General features: G+C 42.9%; 1 protein-coding gene across 3 annotated transcripts; it reads left to right on the top strand.

Annotated features, from left to right (window-relative positions):
- Window positions 1–4,892: 4,892 nt before the first annotated feature.
- Window positions 4,893–10,174, top strand: LOC119284751 (cyclin-B1-2-like). 3 transcript variants are annotated; one of them, XM_037563916.1, is made up of 4 exons: window positions 4,893–5,363; window positions 5,465–5,565; window positions 8,441–8,710; window positions 9,510–10,174. In XM_037563916.1, exons 1-3 carry the CDS (start codon window positions 5,235–5,237, stop codon window positions 8,595–8,597), a joined length of 387 nt encoding a protein of 128 aa, XP_037419813.1. In that variant the 5' UTR covers window positions 4,893–5,234; the 3' UTR covers window positions 8,598–8,710; window positions 9,510–10,174. The 3 variants fall into 3 exon arrangements, with proteins under 3 accessions (XP_037419813.1, XP_037419811.1, XP_037419810.1); XM_037563914.1 differs by lacking the exon at window positions 9,510–10,174 and adding an exon at window positions 7,292–7,574 and having other exon boundaries at window positions 7,693–8,568; XM_037563913.1 differs by lacking the exons at window positions 8,441–8,710; window positions 9,510–10,174 and adding an exon at window positions 7,292–7,768.
- The last annotated feature ends 6,808 nt before the right edge of the window (window positions 10,175–16,982 follow it).

The raw sequence follows: 16,982 nt of genomic DNA, 5'->3' as shown, positions 1-16,982 counted from the left end.
CCTGGATCTCATGTTATTATTCGTTGAAATTTTGGGTTTCAGGATCATCGGGAGCGAACTCCACGCTAAAGAAGCCTTCGCCGGTGGCTCATGACATGTTTCCGACGCTTCTAGCAGAGATCCAGTGGTTCATGCCATCTTCCAAGCTGCAGACATTGCAGGGGACCTACAATTGCTTCAAGGTAAATTGGTGGGGGTGCTTATTAGTATAGGGTGTGCCAATATAATAGCAATTACGGAAAGAAATCTAGAGAATTGGTCTCTGGCAGGGGGACTCTTGAGAATGGAAAACGGGGGAAGGGAGATGAGTTTGGGTGTCTTTTTTTATATATAGAAAAAGAGAGTGTGTTTTATCTGTAAGTGAAGTGTGTACGTGAAGTGCTTTTTATTGGCTAAGCCTAAATGATGAAAAAAATAAAAAGAATCTTCCCAACCAAGCAACAAACTCTATTGATAAAAATCAACATAGTAAAAATAGTTTAAAAAATGTACATAGTTATATATTTATTCACACTTTCTAAAAACTGGTCAAATTTTCCTTAAAAACCAAAATAAAAAGTATTCACAATATTTAAAAAACATTCAAATAATGTTCTCCCTAAAAAATCAAGTTTTAATAAAACATTCACTTTTAAAAACAAAGAAATATTCATGTTTTTCAAAAAAAAGTAAAAAATAAAAATTGATTCACAAACTATTCCAAACTAATCTTCCATCAGATAAAGAATGCTAAGAGGGCTTTTTAACGTGCAAACTTCAGACTCTGAAAATAATAATTAATGCAACTTTATTACAAATGTTAAACTATAGTGCATAATATCACATGGATAAGGATGTATATAGATGGATTTTAAAGTGAGATTCACCCATTTCCACCGTTTGTAGTCCATATTGAAAAATCTTCTAAGACTTTATTTAGAAACGGATGGGGTACTTTGTTTGTAGTCTTTGTACAACCTGCTTCGTTCAGAATAATGTTCTATCAAAGCAACCATGTCTGATATGTTCACATGAATTCTTTCATGTGGCCGTCCCTCACATTCCTTTGCTTTCAACTATTCCAGCCAGCTGCAATGAAGTCCTCCATAGAGAAGGGTTTGCAGAAAATGATCTTGGCATCCCAGATAAGCAGGTCGGGGTCAAAGCCGGTGCCCGGGGGATTTCAATGGATCACCAACACGAGAAACTGAAATGGCAGGACCAGAAAAGATGGTCCCAGATCTCACTGCAGCCGGATGTGCAAGAACACATCAATGATCATCTGTGAGACTGTGACACTGGAATTTTGTTGATGGAGCATTACCTCTGCTATTTAGCTTCTAGAGTAAAATGACTTGTATGTCCAACTATAACAGCTAGCAGCATGGTTTATCCCCTTCTGGTTGTACAATTTCTCTAGAGTGATGGCATAGGAAGAGCATGTGTATATGTTGAGGTTAGTCTTCTGATACTAATGCTCCAGATGTTCTTTGTAAACTAATGCTGCAAGTGTTTGTTTGGGACAAGACAAATAGTGTCCCAATTTTTACGAAAATGTGAATTAACTTTTATTAAAAATAAGAAAATTATCAAAATTAACCTAATTATCGATGTTTATTTAAACTGGACATAAAAATGATGCATAATGGCACATGAAGCAGATTGTGCCCTTTTTTTGCCCGGTGCAACGCATGGGCATTTGTACTAGTAATAATAAAGCACGGATTGACTCCGTGGGTTCACCGTCACAATACGCCTTTTGTCCGTCGTAATACGCTTTGTGTGTTTGTGTCTATCAGTTTATTTTTCGACATTTGTCTTGGATATAAGAAGTGGCGCATAGTGGCACTCGGAGTAGGAGCAGGTTTTACAAAAAATGATCGTCCGGTGCAACGCACGGGCATTTGTACTAGTCTATCTCTAATAATAATAATAAATCGCTTTGTGTGTTTGTGTCTATCAGTTTATTTTTCTACGGGAAAGAAAATGTCCCGACTTGGAGTCGAACCCAGGACATCGTCGTGGGTGCAGTCAAGTCTGGCCACCAAGATGAATCACGTATTTTCTTCTTATGCAACAGGTTCTTTTATTTGTAGTTTATTGTTTGCAACCTGTTCTATACCAATACACTGGGCCCACTTACATGCTGATGGGCCTACCAGAAATTATTGTTCGTGTGTAGAATCTAACCCGTGCCCTCACGTTCGTTCCAGAGGCTGCAATAATAGTTTGATTTGCTTTTAAATTAATAATGGTCCCATCTTGCTATTCTACATCAAATCTCATTAGTTTATATACCTCAGCAAATAGACAATCAACAAGCCCCTTCGTCAATAAACAAACATATTATGAGATGTGAGCTAGATTGTGGGAGAGTCTAAAGTATATTAAACATACGGAGGGCATCAATAAGCTATTCTAGATTGAGGACGGATGCACGCGGACGCGAGCAATGGAATCAACAGCCGAGGGACGCGGCAGATGCTAATCGTCCACTTGCGGTGTGTACTAGGAAGCTGAATCACCATACACAAGAGATCGCTAAAATCCATATTGGTTGACACATCTTTCTGCATAATTTAGTATTTAAAATTTAAGATTTCACTTCGGTAAGAAAAACTGTATCCAATTTTTTGAATAATTTGGTATGCCATTGTTTTTTAACATCAGTACAGACACAAGCGCTCATATAAACGTGCATACACTCTCCCATATGAACGCACACACGCATACCCACCCCTATAAGCACCTCCAAAAGACTGACCAGACATATCATCTTGAGATTTACAAAGTCACCATAGGCGCCTTGTCCTTGGCGGGAACGTCTCCACCCACTGAATGCGCGTCGCCGAAAATCCTGAAATAAATACAAGAAAGCATAGACATTTATGTTGAGAGAAAACAAAAAAAATTCTAAAGTCACATCATAATTGAGTAGCTTAATATTTTCCTACAAGATCCTAATTAAGCATTCATGTCGTCGCCAATATGTATTTTAATGTTAATTACAATTAAATAATGTTCAATACAACCGGTGCATCTATCTAGTTAGAAAACTCAACATAATTTCCATCATTTATGATTGAACTATGTGCGAACATTGCAAGAAGAAAAAAAAATTGTTGTAGAGAAAAGAGAGCACAAGATATACATATGAGATATCACAGGGTGAAGTAGGAGATTGATAGATGAACGTTTTCCTCTGGTTGCTAGCATGTTTGCTATAGATGCATATGCTAATAGGTGTTATAATATTGGTTCGGAGTCAAATGTAACATTTGTAATGTTGAAATAGATTTTGAGATTGGTATATGCAAAAATGTTTACAGCCTATAAACATCTTAAGTAAGTGATAATTGATAAATGAATTTGTGTGTTGTAGATTGAACCATCTATGCCAAATATGCAAGCTAGCATGTGTATCATTTGTTTTTTAAATGTCCAAACATTTTTCTCAACGATGGTCCTTTTTTTATATCTCGAATGTAATATATTTATATGTATTCAGATATTTACAAGTGCATCGTTGTATTTTGTATAACACAAAATAAATCCAGAATAAGTTAACTTTTATGTTATTAAACATGCTATGATCTGAACATCGTGCATTCCATTGACCATGGATGAGTATTCCATTGAGAAAGGAGAGTCTCATTCTCAAGACTCGCAGGAGGGTGCACACATATTTTTTCTCCCGTTGCAACGCACGGATTTTTTGCTAGTCTATCCCTAATAATAATAAAGCATGGATTGACTCCGCGGGTTCACCGTCACAATACGCTTTCTTCTTGTGAATTTACGCTTTCAGTTTGAATTTAAAACATATACGCGAGGTGGTACTAATTCGGGAACCACGTAGTGTGCATCAAAACGCATCCATGTTGTGCCTCACGACATTGGTGGAAAGACCAAGGGACACCAGCGGCATCAATGGGCGCTCGCTTGGGCGGCGGATCTCGGCTACTCCGTCATGGATCCGGTGGCGAACGGATCGAGACGGGAGAGGCGGCAACCTCCATGGCGGGTCCTTGAAGGAAACCAGCGGTGGATGGATGATAGGGAGAGGCTGCGATCTCCATGGCAGGCTCCTTGGAGGACACTAGCAGTGGCCGGCGGATCCGACCAACACCAGCTGATGGATCGAGATCCCAAATAATGTCCGACCACGGCCCCATCGTGTCCGTCGTGCCGGCCGCATCTGCTGTGCGCTCGAGCTCACGGGTCCACACGCGCTCGTCCCAAATCTCGCCCGTGCTCTCCGTGCCGCTCTGTCCATCGAGCACGAGGCGCCGCCCCGCCTCGCAGCGTCCTCTCGATGTAGCCGTCGACCCATGGCTCGCGCCGGCCTGCCCTGCAACAGTCGACCCTTGGCGCTTGGGGCTCGAGCCGTCCCGCCCTGCAGCCGCCGACCTGCAGCTCGCACCGACCAGCCATGCCTCGTAGTTGCCGCCGCCGCCGGGCCCTGCGGTCCACCTCACGCCCCCCTCCCCCCGCGCGCGCATGCTCATCTCCGCGCCCGACCCCACGCACGCCCGCAGCAAAGCCCACCTCCGCGCGCTCGCGAGCGCCGAGCTCCGGGGCCGCCGCAGCTCGGCCGAAGCAATGCCCGCACCCGCACGCCCGCCACCCCACGTGTTGACCGGCCGTTCCACAAAGGTCGTCGATGTGTTCAACCACATTGTGGGGAAGAAACAGAGAAAGGAGGAGACAGAGAGGTGGATGGGTGAGAGGACCTATTTTTTTCTTCCGTTGCAACGCACGGGCTCTTCTGCTAGTAATAATAAAGCATGGCGTTTTTACATAAAGGTCCCTAATGTTTTGGGCAATTAACCCGCGCTACATATTTAAGTTGGTACCGTATAAAAACGTTTCGGAGAATCCGGTGCTGCGTAGGCAGAGGAGATACGCGAGGAGGTTGGCGATCTAGGCAGCAAGCGGCGGCAGCGGCAGGCTGAGACGGCGTGCGGACGACCGCTAGGGGCGGCAACTTGCGGTGGTCGGAGCACGAGAGGAGCAGAGAGCAGCGGCGCGTCTGCGAGGGAAGATGACGGCGCGTCCATTGGAGGCGACCTCGGGGCAGAAGGGGCGAGAGACCGGTAGGCGGCGGTCTGGTGGTGGTTCGCCAGGCGGCAGGGTCGGTCGGGCACGCGGGGATCGAGCGCCTCCCCCCTGATGGCGTTGAGCGTAGCGGCACACGACCCCAAGACAACAGAGAGAACAGAGAGAGGAAAAAAAACAGAGGCTCAGCAGCGGCGATGGCGAGCGGCGGCAGTCTGATGACGAAGGAGCTCGGCGAGACCCACGACGTCCTCCGCTTTGGCGCCAACGACAGCGTCCGCGGCGACCTCGCGCCGGCGCACCCCGTCCAGGCCACCATCCACAAGGTAAAAACCCTCCCCGATCCGCCCCCGTTGGTTCCCTCAAACCCTAGCGCGCGCTGAATCGGAGTTTTTTTCTTCTTCTTTTGGTGCGCGCGCGCGTGCAGGAGGCCAAGTTCTGGGACGAGAAGAAGAAGTTTGGGACCGAGGCCATCTACGGATCGGCCTTCAACATCCGCAGGGATCTCGATGCCCAGATCCTCTCCAGGTTGGTTCTCTCGCTGCCCCCCTCCTGGAAATAGGTTTTGTCTAACTAAAGAGCTACCGGTATTAGATATTTTTTTAGCGGTATGATCTGGGAGCTGCAGTTGTTGGGGTCGTCAATTCGATCTTACTTTTGTTTTGTTGAGCAAATCAGGGCCCCTACCTTCAGATTATTACATCTAGAAGCGCACACGCTTAACGCTTGTGAATGAGAGTTTTACAAACCAGAGCACAACGAGTGCATCCGGAGTGGTTGATGCATTAGGGAGAGAGGGGGGAGTTCAGTTTTGCCAAATTAATAGAGAGCCTTCATCTTTTTCTGCCCTGGGCATCCATATTTTGACCAAATTCACACATTGTTTCATGACTGGAGGTATATTAATGTCATCAGAGACCTTTCGATTCCTTGCAAGCCAAATGGACCAGAGAGTATATGGTTCACTGTTTTTGTCTCACAGAGAAGCTTGTCACCCGTGTTAAAAATGCCAGCCCATTCTTTCACATCATCTAGCCTTATGCCCATAAGGCCCCATATATGTTTCATCCTGATGCACTTCAGAGTTAAATGTGCAGCCGTTTCTTGGTCGTTGCATCCAAAGGGGCAGGTATCACTGTCGTCGAGTCCCTGCTTTTTAAGGAGCTCTCTGACTTTGATCTGGTTTCTGATGAGCGTCCAGGCAATTTGTTTCCCTTTTTTTTGGTGACAAGCAGTCCCAAATACATCGATAAATGAGCTCAGTACATCCTCCAAAATTCGTAAGCTGATGGGATTCCTGACTGAAAATTCCACTAAGTGCTTCATTCTAAGAGCTCGTTTATCCAAGGATCAAACCTTGAGATAGACAGAACTGAGGAATTGAGCTAGAACCTTGAGTTCTCCGGGCCTGGCTTTTATCTTGTGGAATATCTTTAGTCACTTCCCAAATCTCTAAGTAAAATGTGTAGGTAGGCTGGATAAATCAAATGAATTTGGATACAGCAGGTTGAGATCGATAAAAGTGAAGTGGACATGACTGCAAGGTTTAAATTCAAACATATTTGAATTTAATTCAAATGGGTAACTAGGACTAGGTTCTAGAAAGTGCCCAAAAATGTTGAGATTTTTTTGTGGAGCTTTGATAAATGCAGAAAGATTTGTGGGCAAGGATTTGGGGAATTTCAGATGGCTTTAATTTAAACAAGTCATCTTTAGTGCTGCTGGACTGTAACAGTCAGACATACCATCGACCCTAAGGCTCTTTTTTTAACATGCTGACGCTAATGCTCTTTTCCTGATTAATGATTGACATGCATTTCTTTTAGACTTTATTATCATGCTGGATTCTACGTTGTTGTGTATTTTGTTTGACGGGACAACTAGTGTTCTTCGTAGTGAACTCACTATGGGACATTATGCTTATGTATAACAAAAACAAAATTGGAAAAAAATATATTAAATTTGTTTCTCCCGTTGCAACGCACGGACATATGTGCTATATATAGAAAGTCTATTAGTAACCCACCCTGGTCGATCGACCAAGCCAGCCATACTTTCGGTCCAACCACGCCACGGTCGTGAGATGGGAAAAAAAACCACCGTCCCGTGACTGTAAAATTACAGCATGGTCGAGCTAATCTTACGTTTTGGAGGTTGACTCAAACTAGCCCACCTCCACGTCCTTTTCTAGTCCGCCGCGAACAGTTGTTTTTAGTATTTTCTAAAAATAAGAGGCCGCGAACGGTTTTGACAGTATTGACGGCGAACGGCGGTATGGTGCTCCACGGGTTGGCTCGAAGGGAAGCCGTCGGTGCATGGCGGTGTGCTGCTCGGCAGTGTGGTTAGAGGACGGTTGGCTCGAGGTTGTGTTCGTCGCTGGGCAGGTGATCTGGCGTGATGTTTGGCGGCTGCCTAGGTCTTGGGAGGCGCCATGATTGGTGATCGCGGCGCAGCTTTGGGTTGTGATGGCGATGTCATGAAACTGCAGTGGGTGGTCGTGCCTGATCTGCTCCGTGTGTGTAAGTCCATGGGAGGAGGTGAGCATCTTCAATTCTAATGCTCTCTTTTACAAATTTTCATTATGAAGGGTTCAGTACCAGATTTGCTGTGTTGTCATTGTTATCTGGGAGGTGATGATGTGTTTTATTTTGCAAGAGCTCATGGAAGAACCGGGAGATCAGTTGTTAGTCACTGTTGTGCTTCTTCCTTTCTGAATAATCTTGGGGAGGGCCAATGACAGAGTTTTACATCAGTTTTTGGGGACAGGTAGAAAACAGAGAAGGGAGGGGATAGGATCGAGCGCCCACAGATGAAAGCTGAACCCAAACCGTGTTTCCTTTTGTTTCTTATTAGGCCCTTGTGCTCCTGGATTTTTTTTTTGGTCTAATGGCTGTTACTTGGTGCGTGCGATGGGAGGTCCAGGAAGTACTTCTCAGCAAAAGCAATGCCTCTGCATGTGGCAACAAGATCCAAGTAGATTGCTTGATAACCGACTATAGGATTCATGCCTCTTCTAGCCTGAACTTAGTAAGCTGCGGAAATAAACAATAGAAAAGGTAAAGAACCACCACAGGGATATGTAACAGTGGGAGTTTTGAGTACTATCTGGATGTGTTCTCAGTTCTTTTCTGGTATATATGCTTGTGTGCCTCTCCTACGTACATGGTGTTTTTTTGGATAGGTTCGTGAGATACAAGTGGATGATATTTATGGATTGCACTTGGCTTGTCATGTGTTCATGACTGCCTGTCAGAGCTGGTATCCTCAGCAAACTGTTTTTGCTTCTTGTAAAGCGGGGTGTGACAATTTTGTCTAAAGAAGTAACTTAGATACCACCTTATGTGCCAGTGTTTGTGTTCTTGCATGTAACACTCTGTAACTGCTTCTTTGGATCACTCTCTAGTGTTTGCACTGTGGTGGGTGGTGGTCGATTCGCAGCACCGGAGCAGTTGTGCAGGGTCGCGGGTGGTCGTCGATTCGCAGCACCAGAGCAGTTGTGCAGCGTCGCGGGCGGTCGTCGTGCAGCGTTGCTGGTGGTTCTCGGTGTCAGGCTACGTTGACTGTTGACTTGCTTGTTGATGTGGTCTGCATCTCCTCCCACCACGATGGTCGGCAACCAGGCCTTCGCTGCTGGAGCTCTTCAGTATCGCCCCCTCTACATAAATTTGCAGGAGTATGTGTCCATTTATTCCCAGTATGGCTACAGTTAGTGAAAGTAATTTAGTTATTTGAATTAAGATCATGTCCCAATAGGCATAGGCTAGGCATTGCTGTTGCAGTTTTGATCTCCTCCTCCAATTTATTTGGTTTGGTTGTAGCTGTCCTTCAAGGTTAATACTCAGATTTAATATCTTTTTGCCCAGTTCCTATGTGTTGGAGCAGAACCCTTCTTTGTTTTTGTTGATAGACCATGTCATTATTAGTTCACTTCTACTCGTCGTGTAGATTCCATGGTTGATGAAGGAGGGTTTAGTACTGTCATATACCATGTAAATGTTGCCTAAAAGTTTTTTTCCTCTATAAATGAAGCTCTTCATTTACGAAACAGAAAATATTTAGTTTTCTGCCCGTAACTCTGAATCTTTATTAACTTGTGGCTTCTTGCTATGGTCGATTTTTGGTTACTACTAGTGTGTTGAATGTAGACTGTTGGCTTGTACAATATTATTTATTATGTTCCATCAAAAAAATATTCCCTGTAGAAATTTTTGTCAAGGATGTCAATTATCATGTCAAGCCTTTAAGCTCACAATTTTAGAGATATATGTTTACTTCTTGTTTAGGAGGAGAAATAAGAGGTTTCTAAGGTTCCTTTTGTTCTTGTATAATTCTATTATTTTTTGTTCTCTTTTGTTTACTACTTCAGTCAAATTCAGAAATTACGGTGTGTAAAACCTATGTTTTTCTAGTCTATTTTGAATGATCTTTTTTGTATTTTCAGAGTGACTAATTTACAATTATTTTATTCACAGAGCCATGAAGTTTACAGGCACTACTCCCAGCAGGGTTAAGAAAATCCATTTTCAATGGAGTCAATATTCTTTAGAATTTCATTTTGATGACTGTCAGGGTCAGGCGCACCAAAGGATGGACTGTGGTTCCATGTCCAAAGGGACAATACTGGACCGGCAGATGAGCGGGCTCTTGCTGATGCAACTCCTTCTGCTGCTCATCAACCTGTCGTTTCATTCTCTCCTCCTCGGCTAGTCCGTCAAAGGCCACCAGATGATTTCCGAACAAGAAGTTTCCTGCAAAGAGATGGGAGAGGGCAGCGACACCCAGTGAACATAATTTTGTTGATCCTCCAGCAAGTGTGACCAAGAATGTTGGATCAAAGCTTTGTTCTGGAAGTTCTAATCGATAGTTTCTGTATTGCATACAAAGGGTAATCAATGCTGGGCTAAAGATCTCTGCTACATGTTCCATGGGTTGAATATAACCAATCATGTTGCTTATTTTTAGGAGAAGTTCAGACCTGTGAGAAACCAGATGTAAATTACAAAGCTGCTCCTATTTATATATTTGTAGATGTTCTTTATTGTGCCTAGTTGTTGTAACGTAATTTCTTACGACTGCCAGAGCGGTTCATTTTATTTGCATCATCCAACACATTTAAGTTGTCACTCGAAATTTTAAAAGGTTTGCCTATTACTTTGCTGCTCTGATCTATTTTATACAATTTAAGTTGGGTTTTAATATGTTTTTGGTGGTTTGATGATGTTGTTATCTGTTAAAGTTATCATATTATGGTAACTGGGAGAGTGATGGCCAACCATTCATTTCCTTTAAGGCAATATCTACCATGTTCAGATATTGACAACCAGTCCACCAAGGAGTTGATAAAAGGCTAGGGGTGTAACTTTGACGTGCAAGCACTCAGAATCACCAATAGTATTAGGAAATGAGCTTATATGTAACAGTCAAGAAGTAACAGTATGGGTCATACTCTGACATGACCTTACACCATACACTTGCTAAACCAACGGTGCAAAAAAGAAAATGTCTCAGTATAATTGTGATGCATGAATATGAAGCAGCAATGCAGACCACATAATCACCAGCGGACATGTCATTCATGTGCCAAAGATTCCAAAGAAAGCCAGTACTACATCCAACAATCGTCAAACAACAAAAAATGCAGCAAGAGCACCCACTACATCCTCTCCCTGGAGCGTTGTGGACGGAGCAAGTCTAGCTAAATACAGGGGAAAAAATATATGAATCAGCTGCGTTCTGAAGCACCTCGAAGCAGAACCATGACTGCTCGCCGAGACGAATGTAGGAAATATGTTGTGGTCTACCCCTATTCCTCCGCGCTTTTCCGTGATGCCGCTCACAATCGCATCTCCGAGGCTAGGGGGTAGGGACCTTCTTATACTGCGTTTCCAAAGAGTCCGCCTCTTATACAGTTATAAGATTCCTAGTCTTTAAACTAGTTTCCGGATAGAGTCCAGATCAAACTACCAACCACGATATAATTTGTCTGTTAGTGGATCCTATCCGTTGAGTCCCTGAAGCACGCGCCTGTGAGCAACGCGTCATAATAGAGTATAAATTCCTCTAATTATGTAGATCAACATTAGGGCCGTAATCTAATTACACGATCTAGCTTCTTCCAATTATCAGCATACCCGGATAGTCTTTCCAATATATAAAGCATATTGTATTCCACCGATAATTGACCGGCTTCCTTAAGCATGCAACACTTAAGTACATTCTAGCAAGAGTAATTCCATGCACAAAACACATGTATAATTCCATATGAGGTATTCCGAATATTAATGATAATAAGTATTTGAATATAGTTGTAGGACACATAATCCTAACATCTCCCACTTGTCCAAAACGATCATTCAAAAAATTCGTAAACCCATAGCTTGAACATGTTTACCAAATACCACCTGACTAAGTGACTTAGTCAAGGGATCAACAACCATATCAGTACTAGGTAGAAACTCTAAAGAAACAGACTTAAGTCTATTAATTACATCACGTATATAGTGATACCTTCCCTCAATATGTTTGATCTTGCTATGGAACTTGGGATATCTGGAAACCTTTATTGCAGCCTGATTATCACAATACACCACCACTGGTTTGCTAGCACTCTCAACAATCTTCAAAGTCGAAAGAAATTCCTTCAGCCACACCGCCTCCTTCACAGCTTCCGACACAGCAATATACTCCACCTCCATGGAAGATAATGCCACTGAATCTTGCTTCTTACTACTCCAAGATATAGCGCCACCAGCTAATGTAAATAGATACCCAGACGTAGACTTCCGGTCATCCAGATCACCCTGCCAATCAGCATCAGTATAGCCCTGCAACTGTAGATCCGTTTGGTTAAAACAGAGTGAATAATCCAGTGTTCCTTGAACATAACGAAGAGCATGTTTAATTTGATTCCAATGCCCAATTCCTGGATTCATTTGATATCTACTCAACACTCCAACAGTATAGCACAAATCAGGGCGTGTGAATAACATGGCATACATCAAAGATCCCAAGGCAGAAGCATATGGAGTCTTCTCCATTCTCTTCTTTTCCTCAGGAGTTTTAGGACACATACCCTCACTGAGTTTAATTCCTACAACCGTGGGCACTAAAGCAGGCTTGCAGTTTTCCATAGAGAAACGTTTAAGAACAGATTTTAAATAATTCCTTTGAGACAAACCCAAAGTACCTTTATTCCGATCTCTAAGTATTTCCACTCCTAGAACATAGGAAGCGTTTCCCATATCTTTCATTTCAAATGTAGAAGATAACCAAGTTTTAACTTCTACCAACATTTCCTTACTACTAGAAGCAATAAGTATATCATCAACATAAAGTGACAAGAGTGTAAAATTTCCTCCCACTATTTTAAAATAAATGCAATGATCTCCTTCCATCATAGAAAACCCATATGATGTGATAGCATCATCAAACAAAATATTCCATTGTCGTGAAGCTTGCCTAAGATCATAAATAGATCTATTTAGCTTACACACTTTTCCCTGATTTTCCTTTTCAACAAAACCATCAGGTTGAGGCATATAAATTTCTTCTTTCAAATGACCATTCAAGAAGTCAGTTTTAACATCCATTTGATGAAGTTCCAGATCAAAGTAAGTAGTCAACGCAGCAATAATACGAATAGAAGTAAATTTGGCTACAGGGCAAAAAGTTTCCACAAAGTCAACGCCTTCCCTTTGTGTGTACCCTTTAGCAACCAACCTAGCTTTGTATTTTTCAACATTTCCAGAAGCATTCAGTTTCCTTTTAAAAATCCACTTTGATCCAATTGCCTTCCGGTCATTAGGTAGATCAACTAATTCCCAAACTTTATTCTTTTCCATGGAGTTTAGTTCCTCACGCATGGCTTCCATCCATAACTTTGATTCTGAACAAGACATGGCATGTTTAAAAGATTTTGGTTCTTCCTCTAAACTAGAAGTTTTAGAGTATACTTCCCCCATAAATACATAATAATCATCAAGGTATGATGGGGCTGCTACATTCCTCCCACTTCTCCTAGGTAAACTAGTTATGGGAGTCTCAACATTTACATTGCCATCAGCTTGGTTTTCCTGATTGTTAGAATCAGTTTCAACACTTGTATCTAACGGGTTTGTCAATAATTCCACTCTCGCACGTTTTGCACGGCGAGGTGTATCTTGATCTAGAAAAATGGCATCTCTACTTTCAATTAACTTCTTCCTCTCTGGATCATAAAATCTATATCCATTTGAACCAGAAGCATATCCAATAAATATTCCTGGAAAACTCTTAGGTTCCAGTTTTGTTCTTAGTTGACTAGGTACTCTAATCTGTGCATTGCATCCCCACACTGCTAAGTTCAACAATGTAGGTTTCCTCCCTTTCCATAATTCATAAGGAGTAGAACTAACAGATTTAGAAGGTGAATGATTAAGCAAGTAAACAGCAGTATGAAGAGCCTCTCCCCAAAATGATAAAGGAAGATCTGAATATGCCATCATAGACCTAACCATGTCCATTAAAGTTCTATTCCTCCTTTCAGCTACGCCATTTTGCTGAGGAGTATATGGTAAGGTATAATGGTGAATAATTCCATTTTCCTTGCAAAAATCATCTAATATTCCTGATGTGTATTCACCACCACGATCAGTTCTAAGCACCTTGATCTTTTTGTTCAACTGATTTTCTACCTCGGCTTTAAATAACTTGAACATGTCGAAACCTTCCGACTTATGCTTAATTAAGTAAACATAGCCGTATCTAGAGAAATCATCTATAAAAGTAATGAAATAGACCTTCTGCCCAAATGTAGGTACAGACATCTCACCACAAATATCTGAATGAACAATAGCAAGTGGTTCAGTAGACCTTGACGCTTTAGGAAAAGGCGCCCTGGTCATTTTTCCTACAACACATGCCTCACAAATGCCGTAGTCTTCCCACTTGAAGTTTAAAATTCCAGAACTAATCAACCTTTTAATTCTGTTCTTTGATATATGACCCAAACGAAGATGCCAGAGATATGATTCTGAACAATTATTGTTTCCATCTATATTCCTCACTACCGAGTTCTGTTCAGTCACCATACAATCCATTCTATTGATGTCCATAAAATCCTCAATATAGTAGAGACCATCAAATCTATTTCCTGATTGAACTAAATTTCCATTCATCAGTATTTTAACTTTGCCATCTCCAAACAAGACCTTAAAACCAATAGATTCCAGTCTAGAAACAGAGATTAAATTCTTTCTCATGCTAGGGGAATAGACTGTGTCTTTCAAAATTAATTTTCCTCCACCAGGGAGTTTGAGTGTATAATCACCAATGCCCAAAATATCAGCTTTTGCAGTTGTTCCTAGATAAATAAATCTAGTTCCTTTTGGTATGGGTTTTAAAGAGGTGAAACCAGCACTATTCCTTGCAATATGTGAAGTGGAACCAGAGTCTACTACCCAATGATCTGAAGCTGAAGTAGTAAACAATGATTCAGAACAAACAAATAGATTGTACGTACCATCAGGAGAAGAATTATCCTTCTTGTGGCCCTGATGCTTGTCCTGCTTGTCCTGGTGCTGCTTCTTAGACTTGTCATCTTGTTTATAAGGCTTCTTATTCTTGCACTCAGTTCTAAAATGCCCATACTCTCCACAACCATGACATCTAAATTTCCTCTTATCAAAACTAGAGTTTGGACCTGTTCCATTATGATCATCCCAGTTTCTCTTCCTGTTGATTTTGTCCCTCAAATCACCTCCTTGATGCTTCTTCTGCCAACGCCTCCTATCTTCACCAAGGTGTAACTCCTGATGATGTGACTGTCTCTCTTTCCCTTGTGAAGTTTTCCTATATTCTTCCATGAGCAAATGATGCCTCAAATTGCGCATGTTCAGTAATCTTTCACAGTGACAGAATGATACTTTAAATTGTTCCCAAGTGTGCGGAAGTGAGTTCAGAGCCACCATTACTTGCACCTCCTCAGAAAAAGGATAGCCAGCATTTTTCAATTCCTCATTCAGCACACACAACTTGTTTAAGTGCTCATTGATAGAAGTATTATCTGCCATCTTAGACGTCAAGAATCTGTTCAGCAAACTAAGCACTTTGATTAAAGAAACTTCACCAAAATCCTCTTCCAGCCTTCTCATAATTCTGTATGCAGCAACCTCTGTTTCATATTCACCTGCCAACGAATCAGACATGGAACCAAGAATAAAAATCCTAGCCTTCTTATTGTCCTTATTCCACTCCTTGAGTTCTTCTGCATAATTATCCTTTTCCTCATCTGAAGCGTCATCAGCAGGTTTGTTAGGCTCAGCGGTCGAAATCACATACTCAATATTCTCAGCTGTAAGCAGAAACATCATCTTCCTTTTCCAAACAGTGAAGTTTGTGCCATCTAACTTGTAGTTCCTGAGCAACTCAGCAAACACGCTATTGGAAGCCATCTATCCACAAAGTTCAGAACAGAAAGTTGAATCGGAGCAGCAGTAGCAGATGAGAGGCCTGACAAATTCTGAGCAGTCGTTGGCGAATAACTCGTGTACCTGAGGACTCGTCAAGGTGGATGGCTTGGAGCAGTGACGGGCAGCTAGAGGAGAGCTTCCGGCGGAGTGCGGCTGGAGATCGGGCCGCCGGCGGAGTCGGCGACTTTGGGGCGGTGGCTGTCGGCGAGTTCCCGGCGTAGGTGAGCGGCGGCTCCAGATGAGTGCAGCGTGGCAAGGAGAGAGCACTGCGGGGCAAGGCGACAGAGCGGCGGCGCGAGACGGGAACGGCGCGGCGAGGCGAGAGAATCGATTTTGGAGCGATTTGTTTGCGGCCGGGGCGTCCTTGTTAACGAAGCGCACTACATATCAATCTAATTCCAAGTTGGACTTGTGTGGACTCCCCTGTGTACAAGCTCACCACGGTGGATCCGGCGGAGTACGCAGCGGAATTGATTCCGGATCGAATCGAGTCGACGACTACGTCGTTAACTCTAATCGGCTCTGATACCAATGTAGGAAATATGTTGTGGTCTACCCCCTATTCCTCCGCGCTTTTCCGTGGTGCCGCTCACAATCGCATCTCCGAGGCTAGGGGGTAGGGACCTTCTTATACTGCATTTTCAAAGAGTCCGCCTCTTATACAGTTATAAGATTCCTAGTCTTTAAACTAGTTTCCGGATAGAGTCCAGATCAAACTACCAACCATGATATAATTTGTCTGCTAGTGGATCCTATCCGTTGAGTCCCTGAAGCACGCGCCTGTGAGCAACGCGTCATAATAGAGTATAAATTTCTCTAATTATGTAGATCAACATTAGGCCCGTAATCTAATTACACGATCTAGCTTCTTCCAATTATCAGCGTACCCGGGTAGTCTTTCCAATATATAAAGCATATTGTATTCCACCGATAATTGACCGGCTTCCTTAAGCATGCAACACTTAAGTACATTCTAGCAAGAGTAATTCCATGCACAAAACACATGTATAATTCCATATGAGGTATTCCGAATATTAATGATAATAAGTATTTGAATATAGTTGCAGGACACATAATCCTAACAACGAAGCCATCCCACTGCGGCCTTCTCGCGTGGGACGGTTGCTCCAGTGAAGGCATCTCCACGTAGAAACGAGCTGTCTCACCATCGGCCGCGGCGACTACTCTCCGGATAGGGCGCAGCAGCCACGGCGCATCCCTGCGCGAGGCTCTCATATGGCAGCAGTCCCTCTCCGGGAGACGATCCGTGAAGTAAATTTATGGCATGCAATCCATTTTCTTACGTTGCATGTAGCTGTGACGGAGCGCTAGTTGTTCCGTAACTTTACAATAGGAATTTAAGTTTCATGCAGTGCGTGGGATGCATGCGTGTGCGCTTGTTCTTCTGAGGTAAATTTACGGCGCACGCGACATCTCGACTGTAGCGTTTCGATTGAGTTGAGTGGGGTGAGGAATAAGAATTCCTCACCCAGGGTG

This window comes from Triticum dicoccoides, chromosome 4A, assembly GCF_002162155.2.
Source record: "Triticum dicoccoides isolate Atlit2015 ecotype Zavitan chromosome 4A, WEW_v2.0, whole genome shotgun sequence".
Lineage (NCBI taxonomy): Eukaryota > Viridiplantae > Streptophyta > Magnoliopsida > Poales > Poaceae > Triticum > Triticum dicoccoides.
The sequence above is the reverse complement of the archived record's forward strand: the minus strand, read 5'-3'. Positions and strand labels throughout refer to the sequence as shown.

Bases quoted from the DNA above. Each gene is read 5' to 3' on its own strand.
- LOC119284751 (XM_037563914.1), top strand. From the start codon at position 5,235: ATGGCGAGCGGCGGCAGTCTGATGACGAAGGAGCTCGGCGAGACCCAC. The intron at 5,364-5,464 runs GTAAAAACCCTC...GCGCGCGTGCAG, and splicing joins TCCAGGCCACCATCCACAAG to GAGGCCAAGTTCTGGGACGA. The intron at 5,566-7,291 runs GTTGGTTCTCTC...CGGTTTTGACAG, and splicing joins GATGCCCAGATCCTCTCCAG to TATTGACGGCGAACGGCGGT.